The 24643-nt window shown below is 40.4% G+C and overlaps 1 protein-coding gene across 4 annotated transcripts in view; it reads right to left on the bottom strand.

Annotated features, from left to right (window-relative positions):
• The window catches only part of LOC135982658 (single-minded homolog 2-like), a 117055-nt gene that overhangs the window by 61478 nt on the left and 30934 nt on the right, over positions 1-24643 (bottom strand). For all 4 annotated transcript variants that reach the window (XR_010600172.1, XR_010600173.1, XM_065590505.1 and 1 more), the window contains exon 2: positions 7649-7730. Coding sequence is in view for 2 of the 4 variants with exons in the window: in XM_065590505.1 (XP_065446577.1) it covers positions 7649-7658 (10 nt within the window). In the remaining 2 variants the exon portion in view is untranslated. The remainder of the gene's footprint in view (positions 1-7648; positions 7731-24643) is intronic.

Below are 24643 nucleotides of genomic sequence, written 5' to 3'. Positions count from 1 at the left end.
CACTCACCGTGGGAGATGCCCTTCCAAAGTCACCCAAGTCAGGGGCCAGCTTGCTCCAGCTCTCAGGCATGTCCAGCCTCCTGCCCCCTCCCCGCTGGTTTTGGCCTCTGGACCCTTCCGTGCCATTTCACTGGAGCTGGGCTGCGCTAGCCACATGCACAAAGGACAAACCTTGGTAGAAAGCACATCTCACAGCAGGACCAGGAGGAGTAGCCCCATCCTGGCTTAGGAGATGGGGGGTGAGGGGGGTTGCATATCACACACCCGGTGCCCCAGGTTTTGCAGCTCTCTCCCACCGCAAATACCTGATCAAGGAGAGAAGTGGTAGCACCTGCTCCTGGAATCCACTGCAGTTCAGCAGAAGCGCCAGTAGGTGGTGCTGTGTGACACAACCTCACCTGCGCTGTAACCTGCCCTGTCTGTCTCAGTCGCAGCTGGGAGCAGGGTGTGAAAGGTGAGCCAGGGGGTCTGTGCGCCACGGTGCGTCTATCCCCCAGCAGCCCTGGCCCCACCCCTTTCCCCCACGCTGGGCACACTGCGGGCTGAGGCTTGGGAGGGCCCAGGCTGCTTCTGCTGCGTGTTCTGCCCTGCACCCCCAGGAGTGCTCAGCACCGTGCACCTTGATCCTGTCCACCATGCGACCAGAGCTGGGGATGCCGCAGTCTGGCCAGGGGGGTCCATGCAGAACAGTCTCCAGCAGTGGGTCTCAGCCTTTGTGGACCCACCTGTAAAGTTTTATGGCCTGTCAGAACCCAGTACCTAGTCTGCGGGGGGAGGCCCTGAGGAGGTTTTGGTTGGATTCTGCCCCTGGCAGCATTGGGTCCTGCCTGGCACTCACCCCACAGTGCTGGCCTCTGCAGCTCCTGTGCTGAGGGGCTGGCTGGGCTTGGGTGCAACCTCCAGGGTGCAGCAAGGCTCAGGTTTGGCCCCACCCCCCTGACTGGACCAAATCTGTGTGAGTGCAGCTGTGACCTGGCCCTTGGGGCTGCAGAGCCACTCGCTGAGACTTGGCCTGCCCGGACTCATGACGGCCGGGCCAAGCCTGAGTGGCGCTGGGACCCAGGGGTTGCAGTGCCTGGAGCAGGGAGGCGAGCCCAGCCAGCCCCGTGGGACAGGAGCCGCTGGAGCTGCCGAGTGACCCCTTGAACCATTCTGGGGACCCAATTTTGGGTCCCGCCCCCTGGGTTGAGAAACCCTGGTCTATGGGACCTGCCCCTAAGCTGCAATCACTGCAAGGGCTGGATTAAAACGAATGCGGCATCACACCGCAGATCAAATGCATCCGGGAGGCGTTTAGCTCTGACGGTGACGGGGCTGTAGAAATCCTTAGGCAGATGGATAAGCAGGGACATGCAGCCATGGGGTAGATGCATTTATAATGCAACGTCTCTGGATGGGACGGGGGTGACGGGAGTGGTACCTGTGTCCGGATCTAAGAGCGCCAGAGATGAAGAAATGACGTATTGTGCTTTTCAAATCTGGGGACTTGTAAGAGATCTTGTGATTCAGGGCCCTGGCTCGCGGTGTGTGAATGCTTGGGGTCAGCAGCACTGAATAGTGCAGTGCGAAGGAAGCAGTTCCCCGGACCGGGGAAATCGCCCTCCCCTCGCAGGCTGAGGGTCGCCAGCGTTTGTCCTGGGGAGGCATCTGTCATGTTCTCACAGCGTGCCACAGTGGTGGGGATGGAGAACCATGGCCACTGGGAGCTGCAGGGGGCAGGGGGTGTGTGCCTGCAGACAATCAACGTCAGCAAAATGTCTTGCAGCCTGCATTCAGATTACCCAGATGGGTAAAGAACAGAATTATCAGGCACATAGATGAGCATGATTTGTTGGGGAAGACTCAACATGGTTTTTGTAAAGGGAAATCATGCCTAGAATTCTTTGAAGGGGTCAACAAGTATGTGAACAAGGAGGTGTAACAATGCGGTTCTGGCGGGACCCAACTGAGAGTGCCCATTCAGGACAAATCGCTTAAAACATGGCAGTTACAGCCCCAGGCTGGGGTTTTTCCACCTCTAAAGCAAACCAAACCAGCCAGACTAAGAGGACTTTGGTCTCACCCCACTGGCTAACCACAAGTCACACAAGCAATTCCCTAAGGCACTCCAGTTTCCCAGTATCACCACCAGTGCCACTCGTTATGGGGACAAATGGTTATGAAAACCAATACCCCAATAAAAGGAAAAAGGTTCTCCTGATCCCAAAAGACCAAGCCCCAGACCCAGGTCAATATACAAATCAGATCTTACCCACAAATCATGCTGTTGCCAATCCTTTAGAATCTAAAATCTAAAGGTTTATTCATAAAAGGAAAAAGATATAGATAATAAATAAATGGAGATATCCTATGTCTAGAACGGACCTTGAATCCAGCCCCCTGCCTTCACTAGCAGGACCAAATACTGATTTTGCCCCAGATCCATACGTGGTCCTCTCAAGGATTAAACTCACAACGCTGGGTTTAGCAGGCCAATGCTCAAACCACTGAGCTATCCCTCCCCCCTCATATAGATGAGAGTTAGAATTGGTTAAATGGAATCAATGACATACAGTAATGGCAAAGTTCTTGGTTCAAGCTTGCAGCAGCGATACAATAAACTGCAGGTTCAAATCAAGTCTCTGGAACATCCCCAGCTGGGATGGGTCATTCAGTCCTTTGTTCAGAGCTTTAGTTTGTAGCAAAGTCCCTCCAGAGGTAAGAAGCAGGATTGAAGACAAAATGGAGATGAGGCATCAGCCTTATATGGTCTTTTCCAGGTGTAAGAACACCTCTTTGTTCTTACTGTGGAAAATTACAGCAAAATGGAGTCTGGAGTCACATGGGTCAGTCCCTGCATACTTTGCTGAATCTCAAGGCATATTTGCCTTCTCTCAATGGGTTCATTGTATAGCTGATGGTCCTTAATGGGCCATCAAGCAGGCTAGGCAGAGCTAACACCAACTTGTCTGGGTGTCACCCAGAAGCATAGCATAAGTTTGAAATACAGACAGTATAGAGCCAATATTCATAACTTCAACTACAAAACTGATACACACATATAGACAGCATAATCATAACCAGCAAACTATAACCTTGTCTTAGACACCCCATTTGACCCCCGCCCCTTTACAAGATTTGGTGCCACTACAGTACCTTGTTCTATGCAACCATGTTCTATATAGTCCCAGATTATGTCAATAACGTCACAGGAGGATCCAGTGGATATAGTTGGATGTAGTTGGACTTTCAGAAAACCTTTGACAAGGTCTCTCACCAAAGCCTCTTAAGCAAAGTAAGCAGTCATGGGATAAGAGGGAAGGTCCTCTCATAGGTCAGTGACTGGTTAAAAGATAGGAAACAAAGGATAGGAATAAAGTGTCAATTTTCAGAATGGAAAGAGGTAAATAGCAGGGACCAGTGCTGTTCAACATAGTCATAAATGATCTGGAAAAAGGGGTAAACAGTGAGGTAGCAAAATTTGGAGATGATACAAAACTACTCAAGATCGTTAAGTCCAAAGTAGACCGCAAAGAGTTACAAAGAGACCTTACAAAACTGTGTGACTGGGCAACAAACTGGCAGATGAAATTCAATGTTGATAAATGCAAAGTAAAGCACATTGGAAAACATAATCTCAACTATACATATAAAATGATAGCTTCTAAATTAGCTGTTATCACTCAAGAAAGATCTTGGAGTTGCTAGGCCCAAGAAAATGGAGTATAGAACAGGTTGTTTGGCCAGCTTAGCCAGAGTTAGGCTAACAGTAGTTGCTGGGCCATTCCTGTCTCTCGGTGAAACATGAAGACATGCTTGCTTGGGCTTCAAAGAATAAGATAAGAGGGGGGCTGCATTCTTGTACCAGATGTACCAGGAACAGTTCGCTTGGGCAAATGGAGACTTGCTGTCTCCACTCCCTGTTCTGGTTTTCGTCTGTTCTTAACTCCCTCCTGTCTTTTGGTTACTGATGCATGAAAACAAAGCTGATAAAAAGTTGCTGGGGCATCACGAATTGTTTGTAGTGTCAAGAAGATAGATATGCATGAATATTAGAAGCTTTTAACTAATAAAGGTGGATTGGGTTGGTTTAACTATGACGCGACGGAACGGTCTATATAATCTCACTGGATTATTGTAATCGGGGCTGGTTCTCTCTGGAGACGGGCCGCTCTCTATTGTTGTGTGCACTCCTCAATAAAGAGCTTGTGTTTGGACCTTGCTGGTGTTGCCTGTCTCTTTGCGGTCAGCCAACGAACCGTGCTGTCTGGGTTCAAGTCCCCGACAGAGTCATTGTGGATAGTTCTCTGAAAACACCCTCTCCGTGTGCAGCGGCAGTCAAAAAAGCAAACAGAATGTTGGGAATCATTAAGAAAGGGTTAGATAATAGGACAGAAAATACCATATTGCCTCTATATAAATCCATGGTACGCCCATATCTTGAATACTGCGTGAAGATGTGGTCGCCCCATCCGAAAAAAGATATATTGGAATTGGAAAAGGTTCAGAAAAGGGCCAGAAAAATGATTAGGGGTATGGAACGGCTTCCATATGAGACGAGATTAATTAATAAGCCTGGGACCTTTCAGCTTGGAAAAGAGACGACTAAGGGGCGATAGGATAGAGGTCTATAAAATCATAATTGCTGTGAAGAAAGTAAATCAAGAAGTGTTATTTACTTCTCATAACACAAGAACTAGGGGCCATCAAATGAAATTAATCGGCAGCAGGTTTAAAACAAACAAAAGGAAGTATTTTTCAATTTTTCAATTTTTTTCAATTTTCAAGTCAACCTGTGGAACTCCTTGCGAGGGGCTGTTGTGAAGGCCAAGACTATGATAGGACAAACAGCAGCGTTAACCCATTCTCTTCTGATCACCAGTCTGCAAACACACTGTCAGAGAGCCCTTACGCTTATAGAAACTTTTTAATTTTAAAAATAACTGAAATGTACAAACATGAAGAAATGGAACTGTGCACCAACGTTGGGTGGACCAGCATTCAACAGTGTTACAGCAGGTGACAGCTGTACAATGTTAACCCTCGCCCTTTAGTTCAAAAGGTGGCTTTTCTTGCCTTTGCCCTCGGAAACTGTAGCAAAGCGAGAGAGGCAACAACTAGCCAATTCATTTTCAAGTGGTAAAATAGCAAGCCATGTCAGTCGCTCGCCAGCCGCCATCAATCAAAGATATGTTTTAATGAGCCCGAGCTTCAAAAAGGTGTGCTCACCACTCACGACCTTGGGTTGGGAGAATCGGGGCAACCGCTCCAGGCCCCACACTTTGTGGGGGCCCCACAGGCCGGTGTGATTGGATGGTGTGGTCGGTCCCGGAAGACGAATCCGTCACTTCCACCCTGGGCCCCGCAGCCCGCTAGGGATGGCCCTGCTCACGACTGTGACTGGCAGCGTGAGCAGAATCCTCAAAGCTCTCCACACATTAGGAGAAGTGTCCTTCAGCTCTGCATCATGAATGAACTGGAGAACTTGGAGTGGAGAGTGCTTCCCATGTGCCAAAATGTGATGGATGTTGTCCAATTTGACATAGAAGTCTTTATCACTGATGTCCGAGCATTTTCCATGTGTCAGCGTCCATTGAAGTTCCGTATAATTGTTCAATCAATCACTGATGTCCGAGCGTTTTCCCATCTGCTGTCAGTTTACTGAGGTCATATAAATGCCTCCAGGTCTTTTTGTGGTGCTTCATTTGTCCAAATCTTTCTTTGATGGACACTCCAGCCTTGTCAATGAGTGAGCAAAAAAACTCCCTCTTGAATTTTTCTTCTGAGCTTCCCATTACCTCATCTCTGCCCTCGTAACCAATCTGTCTCTTCTTCCGATGAATACGAGATTCCTTGAAGATCGGCTCAACTCCTAAGTTTTCTACCATTTCTTTGGCAGCAGTGATGGCATCTTCAAATCCGTTGTCTCTGTAGGCCATAACGAGATCAAGGCAGCGTCTCATCAAAGTAGTAGCAGTTGCAATGTCCATTAACTGAGTTTGTAATGCCTTGTAATGTTTACTTGGAACAGAATTTCATGCCAAACCACAATTGAGACCAGAAATTTAAAGTCAGTGATCTGATTTGCCAAGCTTTGCACCTCGTGTCCGATTGTGGCCTCAGGTTTACTCAACTGCACCAGTTCCATCTAGGCATTGTAAACCTCAGTCACTTGGTATCTCACTAGCCTTATGCTCACTCTTCAAGTCTTCAACACACGTACACTTTCACAATTACACAATAAAACAAGGTTCACAGTATTGCATCTGGTCTCTCACTTCATTTCGTTTATATATCTCAGTGGTCTCCAAAGTGGGGTGCGCAAAAGAGGATCCTTCACTTCCTCCCCTCTCACAACGCTGCAGAAGCGGAGCCACAGAACAGCTGGGGATCCAGCGTGGGGGCTGAGAACCCACGGGACCCTGGGAGCTGTAGTTCCTTAGCCAGCTCCCTGCCTAGAGAGCCAGCCCTGGAGCAGGGAAAGAACTACCTTTCCCAGCAATCCCTTGGCAGCTATCAACAGGAAAGGGAGGGGGAGGGAGTGAGGTAGCTGAGCCAGGCTGCAGCTTGCTGTGAGTGGAAAGGGGTGGCACTGGGAGTGGGGGACAAGTGTGCCCAAGGAGTAGAAGGCTTTGCCAAACATGCTTATTCACCAAGGTGCTTGTGGTAGCCTTAAAATAGGAGTGGATTCTCAATACTGTTTTTGGATATCCTTATGCGAGCACTTAGGCCGGGGTATACCACAAAATATTGTTGGCATAGTTATGTCACTTAGGAATGTGAGAATGTAAAACTAATTGCAACCAAGCAGTTACATTCCTGCTCCAATCCAATCCAAGGAATCTACTTTGCTTCATTTTTTTTTTTTCCCCATTATGTATCCCATTTCATGGGATATGAGGCTTGGCCATAGTAATGCCCTTCGGGTTGAAACAAAATATACAAGTTTTGAGAGATCCACATAGCCAAAAAAGCTTATGATTTCTGGAAAGGTTTTGAAATATATATATATTTTTTAATCACACTGATTTTAGAACTTCCAATTTAAAAAAAAGCACCAAAACAAAGCATCAGCTTGAAGAATGGCTGTATATTGCAAACAGTTGAGGGCTACATCAACTCTTGTGAAACCCTTACAAAATCTAGGTCCAATGGTGATTAAAGATGAAGTAGTGTTAACTATTTCCTTGCTTAAAATAGTTTGTCAGATGCATACTTTTGTTTTGTTTTTTAAATAGTGATCAAAAATAATACATTATTTTAACATTAAAATTTATATACAAATAATTACACAACACATCACAACTGGAAATCTGTAACTGGGAAAAGTATGAAAGGAGGAATATTAACAAAAACAAGGGGACTTAAAATAAAGCAATATGCTTTCCCAGCACTTTGACTGCCTGGCCATCTATTTAGAGAAAACTGGAAAAGAATCTACATTCAGGAAAGCGGTTTTTCTACTGGACATTTCAAACTATAATTTCTAGAAAGTAATCTCCAAAAGATCAAAGGTGCTTCAATGATTTCTACTCCTTTTGTAAATATGTTTTATGAAGGTTGTAATGATGCAGTTTTGGGGGATAGGAAAAAAATCCAAAGAAAGAATAGAACATCAGAATATCAATATAGATCTTTCTTTCTACAGGAATTTCAAAACTAGAATCACCTGTATGCATCGTCTTCTTTCAAGTCTCATATCATCCTGTGGGGGTGGGTGGCAGGGGAGAGTCCAGCAGCAAAACACAACACTGTAAAATGAAGAAAAATAGATTAGAACAAGAGGCAAAAATACAAGATGCAATTACCCTGATAATCCATTTCTAATAAAGGATCTAAGCTTTAAAATCTTTGGGGACGGAACAGTCTTTTTGCTACGTGTGTGTACAACGAGACCCTAGTCACTGGCCTCTAGGTGCTAGTGCAGGACACACATAACTTCAAAGAAATCGTATATTTACATGGAAGGAAGAAGTGCCTAGCTGTTACTGTATAAAATACTAGAAATCAGGAGACCTGGGTTCTATTCCCAATTGTAAGTGACAAATCAGACAGTGCCCAACTTTCAGAGATGCTGCTCACCGTCCATTTCCCACCTCTAATTCAGCACCACTGAATAATCAGACCCTTAGCTAATCTATGCCTCAGTGGGAATACTTACCCTCCTTGGCAACACTCTTAGATATCTTTGGATGTTAAGTATTATATAAGCCTACAATAATATTGTAAAACTAATAATGTTGAAATTCTGTATGACTTTACTGAATCACCACTACAGAAAGCTCATAGACACACCTAGCATAAGGAGGGATCGATCTCATATAGTCCACCTTTTCTGCTTGATCTTGCATGATAAATGATCTAATTCAGCATCATTTCTAAATATTAATATATTGTCAGAACCAAAGAATTATGACTTCACAACAAGATTAAGCAGAAAGAAAAGGTGAGCTATTAGGAAGAAAGCTGTTACTGCAACAAAAATAAAGAGTGGAAAGAATCTACAAAGAACCAGAAATTTTTTTTGTAAGAATGGCTGATTTTCAAAATATGCTCCAATATATGTGCCCTTTACTTACTATGCAACTTATGCAAAATATCAAAATACTTAAGAACTCAGTATTTTAGATGACATTCTTTTCAATTATTAAACAGGTTAATTGTTTTGATATGCAAAAATCTGTGTTATTCAGATTCGGTGCAAGCAAGTTTACCTATATTCTACGTTGCATCCTCTGAGAACACCAAGTCAGTATTCAAGCACTTCCTCAGATACAAAATTTGAAAATTAATAACTAATCATTTTCTTATTAAGAAAACTAAGCCTACTGAACTTTGTCTCGTCATAACTTATGCCACTACCACTTGTTCAGTTTTCAAGCATGAAACTATGTTTTTAGTCTCTTTATAAACTCTCTTGGTGTACAAGTGGAAACATATTCAAGCATTTCCTACATATAAAGTCCACTTTTCAGCACTTTTTACAGCAAAAGTTTTGTGTAACTTGAAATCATTCAGAGGAATTCAACAAAATAGCAAATTCAGCTTACGGTTGCGCCCAAGTTCTTAACGCAGAGAAAAAGTGGACCAGTGAGAGGTATTGAAAAGTGTAGTGGCTGTGTGAGAGCTGCATACTACAATAATGACAAAAGAGAAACTTGTGTTGTTCTGAAGGATAGAGCTGGGTGGCAAACTGGTGCAAGTCTGACACTGAATAGTTTCTTTTCATAAAGACTAGCAAGGATGAGACACACAAATAGACTTATATGCAATGTTCACCACCATAGAACATGAAAATGAAAACACATCAATGGGCCCTAAACTAGTGCCATTCACCAAAGAAAGAAATTTTGAGGTCCTCATTGATAGCTGAGTGAAGATACTTGCCCCGTATAAAGTAAAAAATTATATAAAGCTAATGGACACTTGTATGAATTAACGGAAGAGAAAATATGATATACCGAATAATGGTACTCCATGATCTGAAGTATTGTGCCCAACTCTGACTGCTACACCACAAGAGAGCATGGTCTTATGGGTAATAGGACTGGGAATCAAAAAAGTTCAAAGTCATACTGATCAATCTCTCTTTATTTACTCTGTCCCATAATGCAAGAAAAAGTAATAACTTTGTAAAATTACCACATCCAGTAAAATTTAGGAGTTCTCAATCTGCATCTTAGAGAACTGTTCCAAGTTTTACATAACCAATTCTGTCACAGTGGTGAACAGATTGTTCATATACTAGTAGTTATGTTTTCCATTAATTGCAAACTATTCCAGTACAGAATGAAAGAACGAACATCCCTCTCTTAATCCAGCACGGCTGCATATCTTTTTGTGAGGTGTCTGGCAAAATTCAGTCATGATCAAATTTGAAAAAGACACCACATTGGAAGAGTCTCTCTCACACATTAAAATTCTAAAGCAATCCAGCGAGATTAGAGCAGACTGGAGCTGCAGGCAATAACGGGAGAGTCACTAACTATAAAGTTATAGAAAAAGGAAATCCACAGTTATAACCTGTGGATGTAACCAAGCAGCCACAACAATTGCAGTCCAGCATATGTGTTTTAATATTGTCTCCTTAACACTGTTCTAAACTTTTTCAAGTTACCAAACATTAGTATCAGAAAGGTATGGGAATAGGATCAGGAATATCAAAGAACTGTCTATGACTTTCAATAACGCACATTTAACCTGTGAAATTCAAAGCCACAGAGGGTCAAAATAAAATTTTAAAAAATCGTGCTAGTTTTAAGAAGGGGCCAGATAGTTTTGTGACCAACAATAAATATGTTTTTGCATAATTTAAAACAGAGGCACATGGACTCATGAGTCAGAGCATACATTGATCACCACAAGAGTCAAGAAGGAATCTCCCTCATCACACTCTTTGTTAGGTCATTAAGAGAGTAAAACTAACTTCCTCCTCAAGAGAAGTACCACTCACAGATTTCATGGAGTAGTGTCTGATCCAGTATGACCTACTTTACTGAATTAGAAGGGAGAGGAATTGAAAATAGGAAATGAAGCTATAGTGGAAGAACAGAAAGAAACAAGGGATAGTTAGGAAAGAGATAGGAAAGGGGGCGGGGACAAAGGATTGAGCATGACACTACAAGCAAAAAGTTAATTTAAGAAGCTTCATTTGATCTGAAACCAAGACAAGAGTAGTCAACATAGATCAGATGCAAGTCTTTATCAATCCTCTAATACTAACACAGTTAAAACTTTTATTCAGGCTCTTATCTCCCAACTTAATTACAGTTGCTGCTTCCTCTGCAGAGCCGAGTGAATAATACATTTTTTTGTTTTGGTGACCAAAGGGAAAAAATCGGGGGGGGGGGGGGGATCAGTTTAAAATGAACATGCTTTTTAAAAAATTCTCTCACCAAGTTAAAAACCAAAACAACAACAAAAATTTAGAAAGTGTTGAGTTGAAACAAAAAGTCGATTCAACACAAAAAGCCAAAACTATCCAATTCACAAATGTTGAAACTTTTAATTTCAACAATTTCCCAAAACATACTCAAGTTTTGGTTTTATGGGGGTTTGTTTTGGTTTGGTTTTTTGACCAAAACTATTCGCCAAATTCAACCTGAATTTGAATAGCTTCAATGTCACCCCCACCCCAAAATGCTTTTTTCAGCAAATTTACAATTCACCTAAAAAATGTGACCCCCCCCTCTATTTTAATCTCCCCAACACACACATTGCTCCTCTCTGATCCATTCAAAATATAACTGACAGGTTCAATGTCCTTACCAGTCACTCTGATTGCATCACTCTCTACTCTAAATCCCTCTACTACTCCCCTCTCCACCACAGTAAACTCAATTTGGGGCTCATTTTTCCTACAAAATATTTACTCAATGTACTTACATACTGATGAACACAATTCATCCTGGGATATACTATAATAAGATTGGGATCAGTATCATGTTACCTAACTATTCTTCACAACAACATGCAAAAAATGGTAATGTTCTGTAATGTAGACCCATCTATACTGTCCCTCCTCATCCAACCAGCCTTCATTTGCCTATTTGTCAGCATCTCTCACAATGATTTCTTCCACATTGCTCCTTAACACCATTCATAAAAAAAACCCAACTCTCTTCTCCTTTGAAACCTTCCTCAGAATATGTTTCTGCTGTGACCTCTATAAGAAATCAGCTAACCAACAACTGGTGGATTGTGCATGAGTCAGGATGACCAATTTAAAATTTTTTTTAGAAGTAAAATGATTTAGAACCATTAAATTGTGCAATGCTATGATGTAATTTTAATTACCCTTAGTCTTCATCCCTCCACACATTTCCTTTTTTGTATGTCAAATTCACTTATTGCATTGTGTTTCAAATTAAACTGAGCTTCTAGGATACGGACCATCTCTTACTACATATGAGCACAATGGCATACCCATCTTGACTGAGGCCTCTAGACACTAATAGAATAATAATTTTAAAAGTCCACATTTCATCATTTTAAATCTGGAGGTGTATAGGATAACTAAAACTTGATACTTTGGAATTTAAACTTGTGTTTAACTTTAACTGTTTAAAAAAAGAAATTTAGAGCATCTAGTGTTTAAAGTACTACATTTTACTACTGGATCGGACAAAAGACAGGAATCAAGCAACAGAGTTCATGAACTATAATTAGCACCATAGAAAACATTTTCACCACAGCTTCACTGATGTTCTATAACAATCAAAGCATTCCTCAAAGAACAAATTTAAATAAAAGTTTTAAAAGGATCAACTATCTTTGTCATACACAAAACTTTGCATCAGCAAACAGGGCTACATGGATTCTTTTTATTATAATTTTTTACTTATTACAGATTAACTTTGTTTGCTCAATACTGTTGCACAAGACTCAATGGAAGCTTTCATAAATGATTGAAAGACTGTCTAGCTTAACAGCAGTTTCTGGAAGGACCTCTATTCTCTATAGAAAGACTATTTTGTAACTTCTAATAGCAATTCTCCTGTAGCATACACCAAATCCCTATATTCCTCCTTACAGATCTAGGGCACAGCAGTCAAAAACGTGCAACATTTAGATCAATAGTCCTTGATACACTGATGCCAATGGGTCTACGTTTAACATGTAAATCTGAACTTGAGAAGCATACATTCTTAAAATCCCATGCCCTGATATCCCTAGCCTCTGACTGCCAGAAGCGGGAGTGGACAACAGGGGATGGATCACTCAATGATTGTCTGTTCTGTTTCATTCCCTCTGAAGCCAATGCCAGGAAGACAGGATACTGGACTAGATGGACTACTAGTCTGAGCCAGTATGGCCATTCTTACCTTCTTAGAGTAGAATCATCCGAGACTACATAACAGCAAAATCAAACCACCTAACAAACATACAATTGACCAGATATTGGTGTAGAACCCAACAGAAAATCACTCTCTTGTGCTCCTTTATTCTATATCTGCAGCAGCCTATTCTTGGAGCTACATTGACAATGATGTTGGTTCATACAGGCATATTATAGGGAAACAATCTGCCAAATTTAAAAAGATAGCATACGTAAATATATAGTATTTTAAATGGAAAACAAAATTAAGTAAAATGCCAAGGACTACTAATGTGTCAAAATATCAATAGTAAGGACCCAAGCTTGCAAGTTCTATCTACCCTTACTTTCTAGGACAAGATCCTGAATACATACTACTGAGGGAATTCAAAATTATGGTTCTTACAAGCAACTGTAACTACCCTGAACATACATTTTTGGTATTACAGTATAAAAATCTTAACTTTTATTGTTCAATATATACATGTAAGTTACGATAATACACAGTAATACAAGATACATGTGTGAAAAGTGGCCAAGTTATAATTGCTGTGGAAGCCATATGGTGAATTTGATTCTCGTACATTTAAAAAAGTACATTTGTATACTTTACTGCTTTCAAGGGTGCCAGGGACAATGGCATAGGTTCTCATATATTTTTATGTATAAATGGAACTAAAAAGATAAAATAAAACCTCAACCATAAGGATGCATTAGCAGATTTTTGCATTTAAAATCTTTGTATATTTTGTTTATAATAAATTTCAAAAGTACTGGTTGTTTCCATCCTTAAAGACCTAACAAGAGTGATACTCAACCAATATTTGATCACACAAATACAGGGTAACGTGTTTTATCTAATTTACAAAGTAAAATTTATCCGAACAACCAATACATAATCTAAGGTATACACTGATTCAAACATTTAAATAAAAATATTACATACATTTTATATCAATGTGTAAATCAACATAGGCAACTCCAGTTTTACACAACCTGCTTGCTTGTATACCTGGTGCACAGTACATTGAACATTTAGTAGAAAATAGCATACTGCTCACATTATTTGACTTTTCAAACAGCTTACTTCTAATACAAATGTCTTCAAACAAGTCAAAAGGCACTAGTTTTTGAAGGCTAGGTGGTTTGGGATTGTGGAATAAGCATATTAGCTGGATGTTCCAACTAAGGCTAGGTCTACACTGGGGGGGGGGGGGAACGATTTAAGATATGCAAATTCAGCTACGCAAATAGCGTAGCTGAATTCGACGTATCCTATTCGACTTACCCCACTGTGAGGACAGCAGCAAATCGACCACCGCAGAGCTCCCCCATCGACAGCGCTTACTCCTCCTGATGAGGTGGGAGTACGCGCATCGATTCGGGGATCGATTTATCCGTCTATATCAGACGCGATAAATCAATCCCCGAGAGATCTATTTCTACCTGCCGATCCGGGCAGGTAGTGTAGACTAGCCCTAAAACAATCAGCAGTGGATAGGTCATCTCTAGGTTTCAAAATTAACCACCCATGCAACTGAAATATTCTCTTTTTAGGTTATTTTGTACATTTTACAAAGCTGTGCCTGGGGTCATTTTAGTGCGAGTCTTTTGCAGAGCAATATTGGGATTAAAATAGGTGAATACAACTAGGTTTCAAATTGGTTGCATCCCTTTCAGATATCTACAGGCTTTGAGTGTTGGCCAGTTCAAGACTGGTCTAATTCACCTTAAACTTGACTGACTCATAGTTAAGGCTGAAAGTTTGTCATGGAAGTCACAGATTCCGTGACCTCTGCAGTGGCCGGTGCAGCGGCCCAGAGGGCTGCTGGGCCTCCCCCTCACCCAGCAGCAGCAGGAGTTTGTTTGGGGCTCTCAGTGCTGGGGCATGGGAGGGGGTGAGGGCCCTGGGAGCTTAGCTCGGGGAGGGGGGTGGGGAATACTCCCTGGAAGTGGCGACATCCCTCGGCTCCTAGGGGGGAGGCACAGCCTGGGGGGCTCTGCGCACAGCCTCCGCAGCTCCCATTGCCACAGTTCCCAGCCAATGGGAACTGCGGAGTCAGCGCTCGGAGAGGAGGCAACACGCAGAGCTGCCTGGCCACGCCTCTACCTAGCAGCGGAGGGATCTTGCCACTTCCAGGGAGGTGCGAAGTCAGCTAGGGAGCCTGCCAGCCCCGCCAACCCCCTCCCGCCCTCCCAACATCAGCGCGGGTTCCAGGCCGCCTCCCTCCCACTCCCCCCCCCCAACCGAGCACCTGCAGGGGGTTCCAGGCCGCTCTCCCCCGAACACCCCCAGCACCCCCAGGCCGCCCCCCTCCCCCAGATTTAGTCAGGGGTATATAGTACAAGTCATGGACACGTTACAGGCCATGAATTTTTGTTTACAGCCCGTAACCTGTCCATAACTTTTACTAAAAATACCTGTGACTAAAAAGTATCCTTACTCATAGTTCACCCATAACACAAGCTTTCAATTTAGTTTATATTTTGTATGTTCATAGCAAATTTTTATATACATTTCTGAGTTAAATATTTTGTAAATTTATGAATGAGCACCAATAGATCAAACTTGCAAAATTGTTATGAAAATTTACCAAGTCTAACACAGTCTACTTCACCATTACCACCACTCTGATGGTGAGAAAACTAAAATTTTAACTCACTGTTCCAAAAGAGATTACTTACCCTCAGTGAATAAATTTTGTATGACTAGTTTTACGTAGTATTTCACGTTTGTATTTTAAATCGGACTTCAACTTGAGCTGCAGTTCTGATAATGACAGTATGTGTAGTCAGTCTCTACTGTGCAACACAAACATATCTTTCTTATCCGAGTTCAACCCAGGCAAAGAGAGGACTAATATGATGTGTAGCTATCATAGTAGAAGCTAGAAAGACGCCATCTATGCCTGTTTATTAATTCAGGTGATGCTATTCTGAATCTTTTAAAAAGTCTGTTCTGTAGCCACATATCCCTCAAGTCACACAAAAAAGTAGTAAATATTTTGAAAATAAATCCCACATTGTCCAGTTAATATGATTCTAACTAGAATTAGCTTTCACTACTTAGTCCCTTGTTATTTTCACCTCAAATACAGGAAACAATACAAAAACTGTGTAAGGATTAGCAAGCGTTTTTGATAGCTAATCAAAGGATAGAATAAATTTCTAACTAGGGCTATAGTTCTAGAGATTATTAATAACCATCTCAAGAAGAAAATGAAATCTTTATTAGTAATCTAGTGATTCTAGGTATATGGAATTCCAGCAGAATTTTTTTATGCTCCTATCCTGACAACATATAAAAATGTTAAGTTGGCTTTAGTGATTGGTTGACTAGACAATGTACAATAAAACTGGGGACGACAGTGGAGTTTTATGTTGTTAAACGAAAGCAATATAGTCAGGTTTATAAGCATGGAGTTAAGATTCTGGTTACAACAGCAAGTCATGCTGCTCTGTTTACATTCCCATCCCCCATGCAGTGGAAGCAAAGAGATGCTTCAGCAGCAGCTGCCCATCCCCCAGCTGTATCAGCTGAAATATTCAAAACTACTGTTTGACTGCCGTTGAAATCTTAAACCAACATGCTTGTCTTAGCAACGTTTAATGAGCTTACTGAATATTACAATGACTATTAAAGAGTTATGTTTATGGGATAATTGGAAACATTTCCATCTGAAATTCACATTGGAAACAAGTTATAATTACGTTTATGAAATCTGGATACTTTGCAGTAGGAGTTATTTCTGTGTGGTGGTAAATGAATATATTTTAGCTGTTTAAGTAGTGGAAGTTGCTCAAACTTCTTCATAAATGATCTGGAGAAAGGGGTAAAAAGTGAGGTGGCAAAGTTTGCAGATGATACTCAACTGCTCAAGATAGTTAAGACAAAAGCAGACTGAAGAACTTCAAAAAGATCTCACAAAACTAAGTGATTGGGCAACAAAATGGCAAATGAAATTTAATGTGGATAAATGTAAAGTAATGCACATTGGGAAAAATAACCCCATCTATACATACAATATGATGGGGGCTAATTTAGCTACAACTAATCAGGAAAAAGATCTTGGAGTCATCATGGATAGTTTTCTGAAGACTTCTACGCAGTGTGCAGCGGCAGTCAAAAAAGCAAACAGGATGTTAGGAATCATTAAAAAGGGGATAGAGAGTAAGACAGAGAATATCTTATTGCCCTTAAATAAATCCATGGTACGCCCACATCTTGAATACTGCGTACAGATGTGGTCTCCTCATCTCAAAAAAGATATACTGGCATTAGAAAAGGTTCAGAGAAGGGCAACTAAAATGATTAGGGGTTTGAAACGGGTCCTATATGAGGAGAGATTAAAGAGGCTAGGACTTTTCAGCTTGGAAAAGAGGAGACTAAGTGGGAATATGATAGAGGTATATAAAATCATGAGTGAAGTAGAGAAAGTGAATAAGGAAAAGTTATTTACTTGTTCCCATAATACAAGAACTAGGGGCCACCAAAAGAAATTAATGGGCAGCAGGTTTAAAACAAATACAAGGAAGTTCTTCTTCACACAGCCAACTTGTGGAAGTCCTTGCTTGAGGAGGTTGTGAAGGCTAGGACTATAACAGGGTTTAAAAGAGAACCGGATAAATTCATGGAGGTGAAGTCCATTAATGGCTATTAGCCAGGATGGGTAAGGAACGGTGTCCCTAGCCTCTGTTTGTCAGAGGGTGGTGATAGATGGCAGGAGAAAGATCACTGAGTCATTACCTGTTAGGTTCACTCCCTCTGGGGCACCTGGCATTGGCCACTGTCGGTAGACAGGATACTTGGGCTGGATGGACCTTTGGTCTGACCCAGTACGGCCATTCTTAAGTTATATATTGAAAAAACAATTCTGGATTCGTCTTTTTCTGGTTAACGTGTACTTCCTACATGATTTCTTTAGAAGATGGTATTTGATATACAAGTTCGTGTGTAATTGTACTAACAGTATATTTAGTTTCTGTGTTTCATGTATTAAAATGTATAGTGTGATAGCACACAAGTAATCTTGCATTACCACAGAGAACAATTAAGAGAATACTGTAAATCAGTTCATCCCATTCTAGGTAGGGCTCCACATATTGTGCGATTCTACAGCTGTGCTGTGAAATTTGCTGAAGAATCCATCTCTTGCTGTAGATTTGATCTCCAGAATTGAAGATTTCATATAGAAAAACAGACCATTATAAATTAAGAAATGAAAAATGATTTAAAACTGATATAAAAAAATCCCTATGTAATAAGATGCACAGCTGTCATCATATCATGTGTCTAAAAAAACAGTAAGACTTTTCCCCCATTCCATCATTGACCCAAAGGAGCTTCCCGGAGTTTTGTTTTAAAAGAACTTCTTGACTTTAAATGGAGTAATGAGCAAGTTTCATACAAATTCCTCCAACCATGGTTAGAGCCATAAAGCTCTTCTACCAGTGAAGCCTGTGATGAGTAAGAAGACCACCAGAGTGACTGCATTCAAGGAGGCATCACACAGAAAATATGTCATGAAGTGGAGTTTGACACTGATTTTCTTCATTTGTTTGACAGGAACCAACCAACCCTCTATTACAAGAGATGACTGTTTGAGCAACAAGATACATCAACTGGAGAGAGGAAATTTATTGATGAAAGGGAATTCCCAGGTCTTACAGCAGCATCTGAAGAGTCAAAATCAGTACATTACCTTGGAAAGGGCAGAGGAGACACGGTCTTTCTTCCCATGGATCCCCATGATATCTTTATGAAATGAGAAGCAACAAAGGGTTTTTTCCCCCAGCACTGAAAGAGTTTCTTCTTAGAGGCCTTCTGATAAAGGTAGATGTCCTGGGAAAAAGTCAGTACTTTGACTTCCTCAAGAGAAGGCACTGACCAAAGTCTTTAATCACAAACATCCTGGGGCTCTTGGATTAAGGAAAAGGCTTCCCTCATTCAGAAAAGATAACGCAGCTTTGTAGATGTGGGGACACAAATATAGTTGTCACGTGGCATGCTAATAAAAAAAATTATGTATGAATACAAATCAACTGTGCATTTTAACTAGATCAAGTAAGTGCCAGGATCCACCTACAGAAACAAAATTTACTTATAACATAGATGGGTGTCTTAAGCTGTATGGGGGGGGGGGGTAGTGATCACTATTTAAAGTCAAAGAAGAAGAACTTCCTTCCTTCAGAGACTACACGTATTATCACTATAGCACTTACAGATCCTGTCAGCCTGGGGAGATGAAAATGAGAAACTAATCCTGGGATTTCTAGTAGGTCCCCTATGGCCATGTCCAGCCTAGAAAAATAGGTCATGTTAAAAAGCTAACATGCTTTCAAAACACTGGTGTAGACAGAGTTTAACACCTTTAAAAGCATATTAACTGGTAATGGGCAACTCTAGGCTCCACCACAACCAGCTATCTCATTAGCTAGCATTTTTAAACATGATTTTCCTAGTGTGAATATGGACTACAAAATAATTAAAATGTTCAAATTTAAAAAGTTTAATTCAGTGACTAACAGGATATTTGATCTCTATTGTTTTAATAAATTGTTTACATTTTTAAAATAGTCTGATCACTAAAGACTACAAATGCATTTTCTTCATCATGTAAACCTAGAATTCTGGAACTTTACAGCTGGCAGATTCTAGGTCAGGGAGTCTCAAACATTCAATAATGTGGATAACCTTACTTACAATTTATGAGCAAGCAACTTCCCTATGCAATTAGAGCAAATACTTACAGGGAGAAGTAATATTAGAAAAGCATCCTTCAAATTCTGACTGTCTTTAATAAGGTGTTTTATCCTTTTAGGAAAAAAAGGCTTACTGTAAAGCCGGAGGATGCCTGTATAAGCAGACAGAAGTAAAGAGGAGTGAACACCATGTTTCTTGACAGTTTATCATTAGGCCATCACCAAGTGCTTCACGAACCACAGTTTTAACTCCATTTTAGATAGCAATCAAACTATCTTAATTGTACTTCAAAAAATACACAAACTATATATAGCAATTATTGCTATATCATAGCTTTATGTGCACAAAACTGAAAACAAATCTAATTTGACATACAGCAGCACCACCACCAAAAGGGACTATCCACCACAATAAAGTCTGAATCTTCACTATTCAACTTCCCCCTTCAGGAGAAGCTTGAGAAAGGTCTTAATATATGTCCTGAAGGTCAAACTCAGGCTTAGTCTGAGCTGGGTGGGGGGGTGGGGGGGGGGGGAGACTGATTTCCAGAATAGAAGGGTCACTACTCTGGACACACTATAGCAGCCGTAAATATACTACGTAGGGAGCATCAACTTCAGCATCTTAATAGCTCTCAACTGAGAGCTTAGAAAAATTTAAAAAACAGTCTACGTTTTTAAGACACATCAGATGCAAAGCATGTCTGCAGTCCAAGCAAACTACTATCTCCCTTTAGTCGTATCTATGTGCCTGTACTTAAAACACACACACTAACATTATTCTTTAATTAGGGCCCTATCAAATACTCAGTCTATTTTGGTCAATTTCACAGCCATAGGATTTTAAAAATCATAAATTTAATGATTTCAGCTAGTTAAATCTGAAATTTCAGTGTTGTAATTTTAGGGGTCCTGACCCAAAAATGAGTTGTGGGGAGTTGCAAGGTTATAGTAGGGAGGTTGTTATATTCCTAATCTTACTTCTGCACAGCTGCTGGCGGGTGCTGCCTTCAGAGCTGGGCGCCTGACAAATAACCACCGCCCTCCGGCCGCCCAGCTCTGAAGGCAGCCCAGAAGTAAGGGTGGCAATACCGTGATCCCCCTAAAATAGCCTTGCAAGTCTCCCCCCAACCCCTTTTTGGGTCAGAACCCCCCCAGTTGGAGAAACGCTGGTCTCCCCCGTGAAATCTGTGTAGTATAATGTAAAAGTACAAAAAAGACCAAATTTCATGGTCCATGATGCGTTTTTCTATGGCCATGAATTTAGTAGGGGCCTATCTATAATACCCGATAAGAATTAATAAGCACAAAGACCTGGAATTTGCCAAATTAAGGCAACAAAAATAATTATTAATACTGCCATATAAATTAGTTTAAGACATATTTGTGGATGGGTGAACACAAAGGGAAAGTGGTATGGGCTAGAAGAACCATTGAAAACCAGGTTGATTTGATTTAAATCACTAGTAAGGACAACTCGATTTAATCATGGATATCTACATAAAAGTGCATTGTTTTTATGCACTTGTTGGTTTTTATAACCTAAATACATATGCTTCACAACTCAGAGATAGATGTAGGTTTCATTTTTAGAGGGTACACACTATACATTTTTAAAGTGATTTATTTTGAAAACTTTACAGATTAGTTTTACAGCTATATCAGAAAATGAATGATTGTTTGGTTATTTCATTTACGAAAGATAATAGAAGCAGATATTTATGAAATAATTGGGAGGTGAACTATCTCCAATTCAACAGGTTAATCATTAATATTTGGAGGATTTTCTTGCCATGCTGTATTAGGAGGAGACCATCACCAGACAGACATTTAAATTGTTTTATTTAACCGAAACAACAACGTTATGTATTCTGGACTTTTTTCTTCAACAGCAAACATATAATAATTTAAGAAAACACGCATATGAATTTTTGAATTTAGTTAAACATTCAAGTTATTTAAAATCACGTTTGTTTTTGTTAAAATTGTTTTTAACTAAAACAGTTAAATGAAATTTTTTTTTAAACAAAAATTAAATTGACTATGTCAGCCAGGTCAACATGAGAAACTTAAAATATTGGCTTCTGCAGCTAACTCAGTCGACTTCACCTTCATTTTCCTGTTTGTTCATAATCTGGAAAAGAAAAACAAGCTTTCCTGCTTTTTCAGGTCCCAAATGATTTCTTAATTTTGAATGAATTAGTCCAAAGGAAGAAAATATTCTTCCTTCACCGGCAGAAGAAGCTACTGCTGTTAAAAGTGAGATTATCACTTCAACAGTCTCTGAATCCAAGTGCTTAAGTGACTTCCACCAGTTCACTGGTGTGACTTTCTTTAAAACATCATCAGCAAACATATATTTCTTGAATGGTTTACCCTTAGCTCTGAAGTTTATTGTAGTTGCCGTTATGGAGGGATGATTGCCGGATGTCCATGTCATAGCCAACTCCTCTTCTTCACCAGTTAAGGTTTGACTCTGGTACCGAGTAGTGAGAATATTTGCAAGAAAATGAGCGGGAGATAGTGCTTGACCCATTTATGTTTTTTAATGCTTGTAATTTAACTCTGTCATTGCATATTTCTCTTTTTAAGATCTCACTCAGTTCCTTCCGAATTTCAACAGCATCGGCAATAAAACGGCTATTTCCCTGCACTTTGTTCAAGACTAGAGAAATAGGCTTCAGGGTACTCAGCATGTGTTCAACATTTCTCTTAAGCCCAATGTTGAGAACTTCGGCTTTGACAGTGCCATCTACTTTTTCACAATTTTGTTTACAAACTGTCATCAGATTAGGCCAGTTCTTGATATAGCACTGAAAACAGTCGACTACTGAATTCCATCACACATCTTGTGGGAGAGTCAGCTTGGTTCGTCCCACTTTTTTCAGAGCAGCTGTGGCAAAGTGGTTGTTACAGAAGTATTTTGCAATTTCAACAACATTAGCCTTTCTTTCTGGAACACTGATGAAGTCTTTGGCTAGGAGGTGCATCAGATGAGCACTGCAACCGTATGTTATTAGCTTGGGACTCTCTTCTAAATAATTTCTTCTCATCTTGGATACATTTGCTGCAATGTCTGTGACCAAGCTGCGTACTAGATATTTGAATTTTTTTTCCACAGTTTGTTATAGCTTTTACAGGTACTTCTTGTTGTAAGTATTCTGCTGTGTGTGCATTTCCTGATGGATCAATTGTTTCTCTAAGGAAGACAGTCCGTTCTTTTTTGTCACACAAGCACATACAACAGGATCATTGTGGACATTGCTCCACCCATCAAGACTCAGGTTAACAATTTGACCTTCTAGACCTTTTGCACACTGCTCAATTTCTCTTTCATACACTTTATCCAGCAATTTGCCTGTGACATCGGCTCTGTTGGGTGGACTGTCTCCTGGTCTTAATGACTGAACCATGTTAATGAAGTGTGGGTTCTCAAGCATATGGAAAGGAGAGTTTGTTGCATAAACAAACGGGGCAATTTTTTCATCAACTACCTCTTTTTGTAATCTGCTGGTTCTTATCACAAATTTAGCTATGGTTGTTTCTGGATGATAGAGATTTTTTTTTCTTTTTGCTACAGGTGATGTACTGTCTGTGGCTATGTGACATACATGATGTGACTGAAACGCTATCATTGGCAGATAACTCTGAAACTATAGAAAATGATGGTGATCTTAAGGTGGATAGTCTTCAGAAGCCTGTATGTTGAGGATGGATTCTCCTAAACAAAATAAGTCAATGCAGTTATTTAATTATTATTACCATACTGCTCATTTAGTATTACTCATTGCATTCATTGACACTCAGGACTACTTTAAAGGTGAAATTGTAAAAGGAAGATCTCCTATTTCAGCTATTTATTTTTTTATCACTACTGCATCTGAAATGATAGTACCATAGAACAACAACTATATTTTTTGCTCAAACATGAGAATTCAAGAGTAGCCCAGAAGGAAGACAGGCAGCCCTTAAGAAAGAAATATTAAATAAAAAAGTTTACCAACCTGAAGATTCTGCATATTCAGACATGTTCCTTTCATCATCTTCAACGCAGCTTCCTTCTGAGAAGGAATGCTTCTCATGATGTTGTTTCATTCGGGCAACCAGGCCTTGCATTTCTTTGTTGCACTGTTTGCATTTTGCACACACATGCCTGTCTTATCCACAGGTAGAGGAACTTCATTAAAATAGTCCCACATTGGGTCTCTTTTATAGCCTGCTGCCATTATAGTTTTTCCCTTCTAGTGAGCAAATGGTATGACAGATCTCAGATCAATGAAGGCTACACACAGAAAGACCTCAAGACTTCTGGAATATGATGCTCAAACAGTTTCACTTTTGTTTCTACTGCCTATCCATCCCTTCTCACATTTATGTCCAGACTTCTCCTTGTCGAGATCTATTTTGCTCCCAACAATCTTCTATTCATTGAACTTTCTGAAATTTTGCCCTTTTAGAGAGGTAAGGATTGACTCTATATACAAATGTGTAGAGGGACAATAGGGTTGAGGTCTGTTATTTCTCACCCCTATATATTATTTATTTAAAAACAACATGCTTGTTAACCGCAAAAATATCTCTGGAGACACAAATCCACAGTTTGAGAACTGCAAAATAAAGCATCTCTGATGGTATCTTCTAGACTGAACACTGAGTCCCATTGGGAAGATAGAAAGATTAGCCTAAATAATCTATACAGAAGCCCCTGAAACACCATAGGATTGGGTCCCTAATCCATGAACTATTGGAACTCGTTTACAAAACTTTTCTTAAACATTACATAGTTTCTCATACCACAGAATTAGAATTTATAATCCCTATTCCATTGGAGCTATAATGTATCTATATTTATACAGTTTTTTTCCTCAAAAAGTATTTTATCAAAAAAATCCAATTTAAGTAAAATAAAAATCCGATTTTTGTTTTTAAATCATGGGTTTTTATCCACCCTGTTGAAAATATGCCTATCCTCTTACAGCCACATCTCATGTGAACTTAGTGCGTATACAGCTCAATATGCTTAAACTGGCCATCATCCTCAACTCCTTGTAATCATGTAACTTATTTTCATGATGAAGCAGTTACACAATTATGATTCTTTTACTTAAAACAAGTACAACCCCCCCCCCCAAATTTTCACAGAAT

Source organism: Chrysemys picta, chromosome 1 (genome assembly GCF_011386835.1).
Source record: "Chrysemys picta bellii isolate R12L10 chromosome 1, ASM1138683v2, whole genome shotgun sequence".
NCBI classification, from domain to species: Eukaryota; Metazoa; Chordata; order Testudines; family Emydidae; genus Chrysemys; species Chrysemys picta.
Note: the sequence above shows the minus strand (reverse complement) of the source record. Positions and strands in the feature narration are given on the sequence as shown.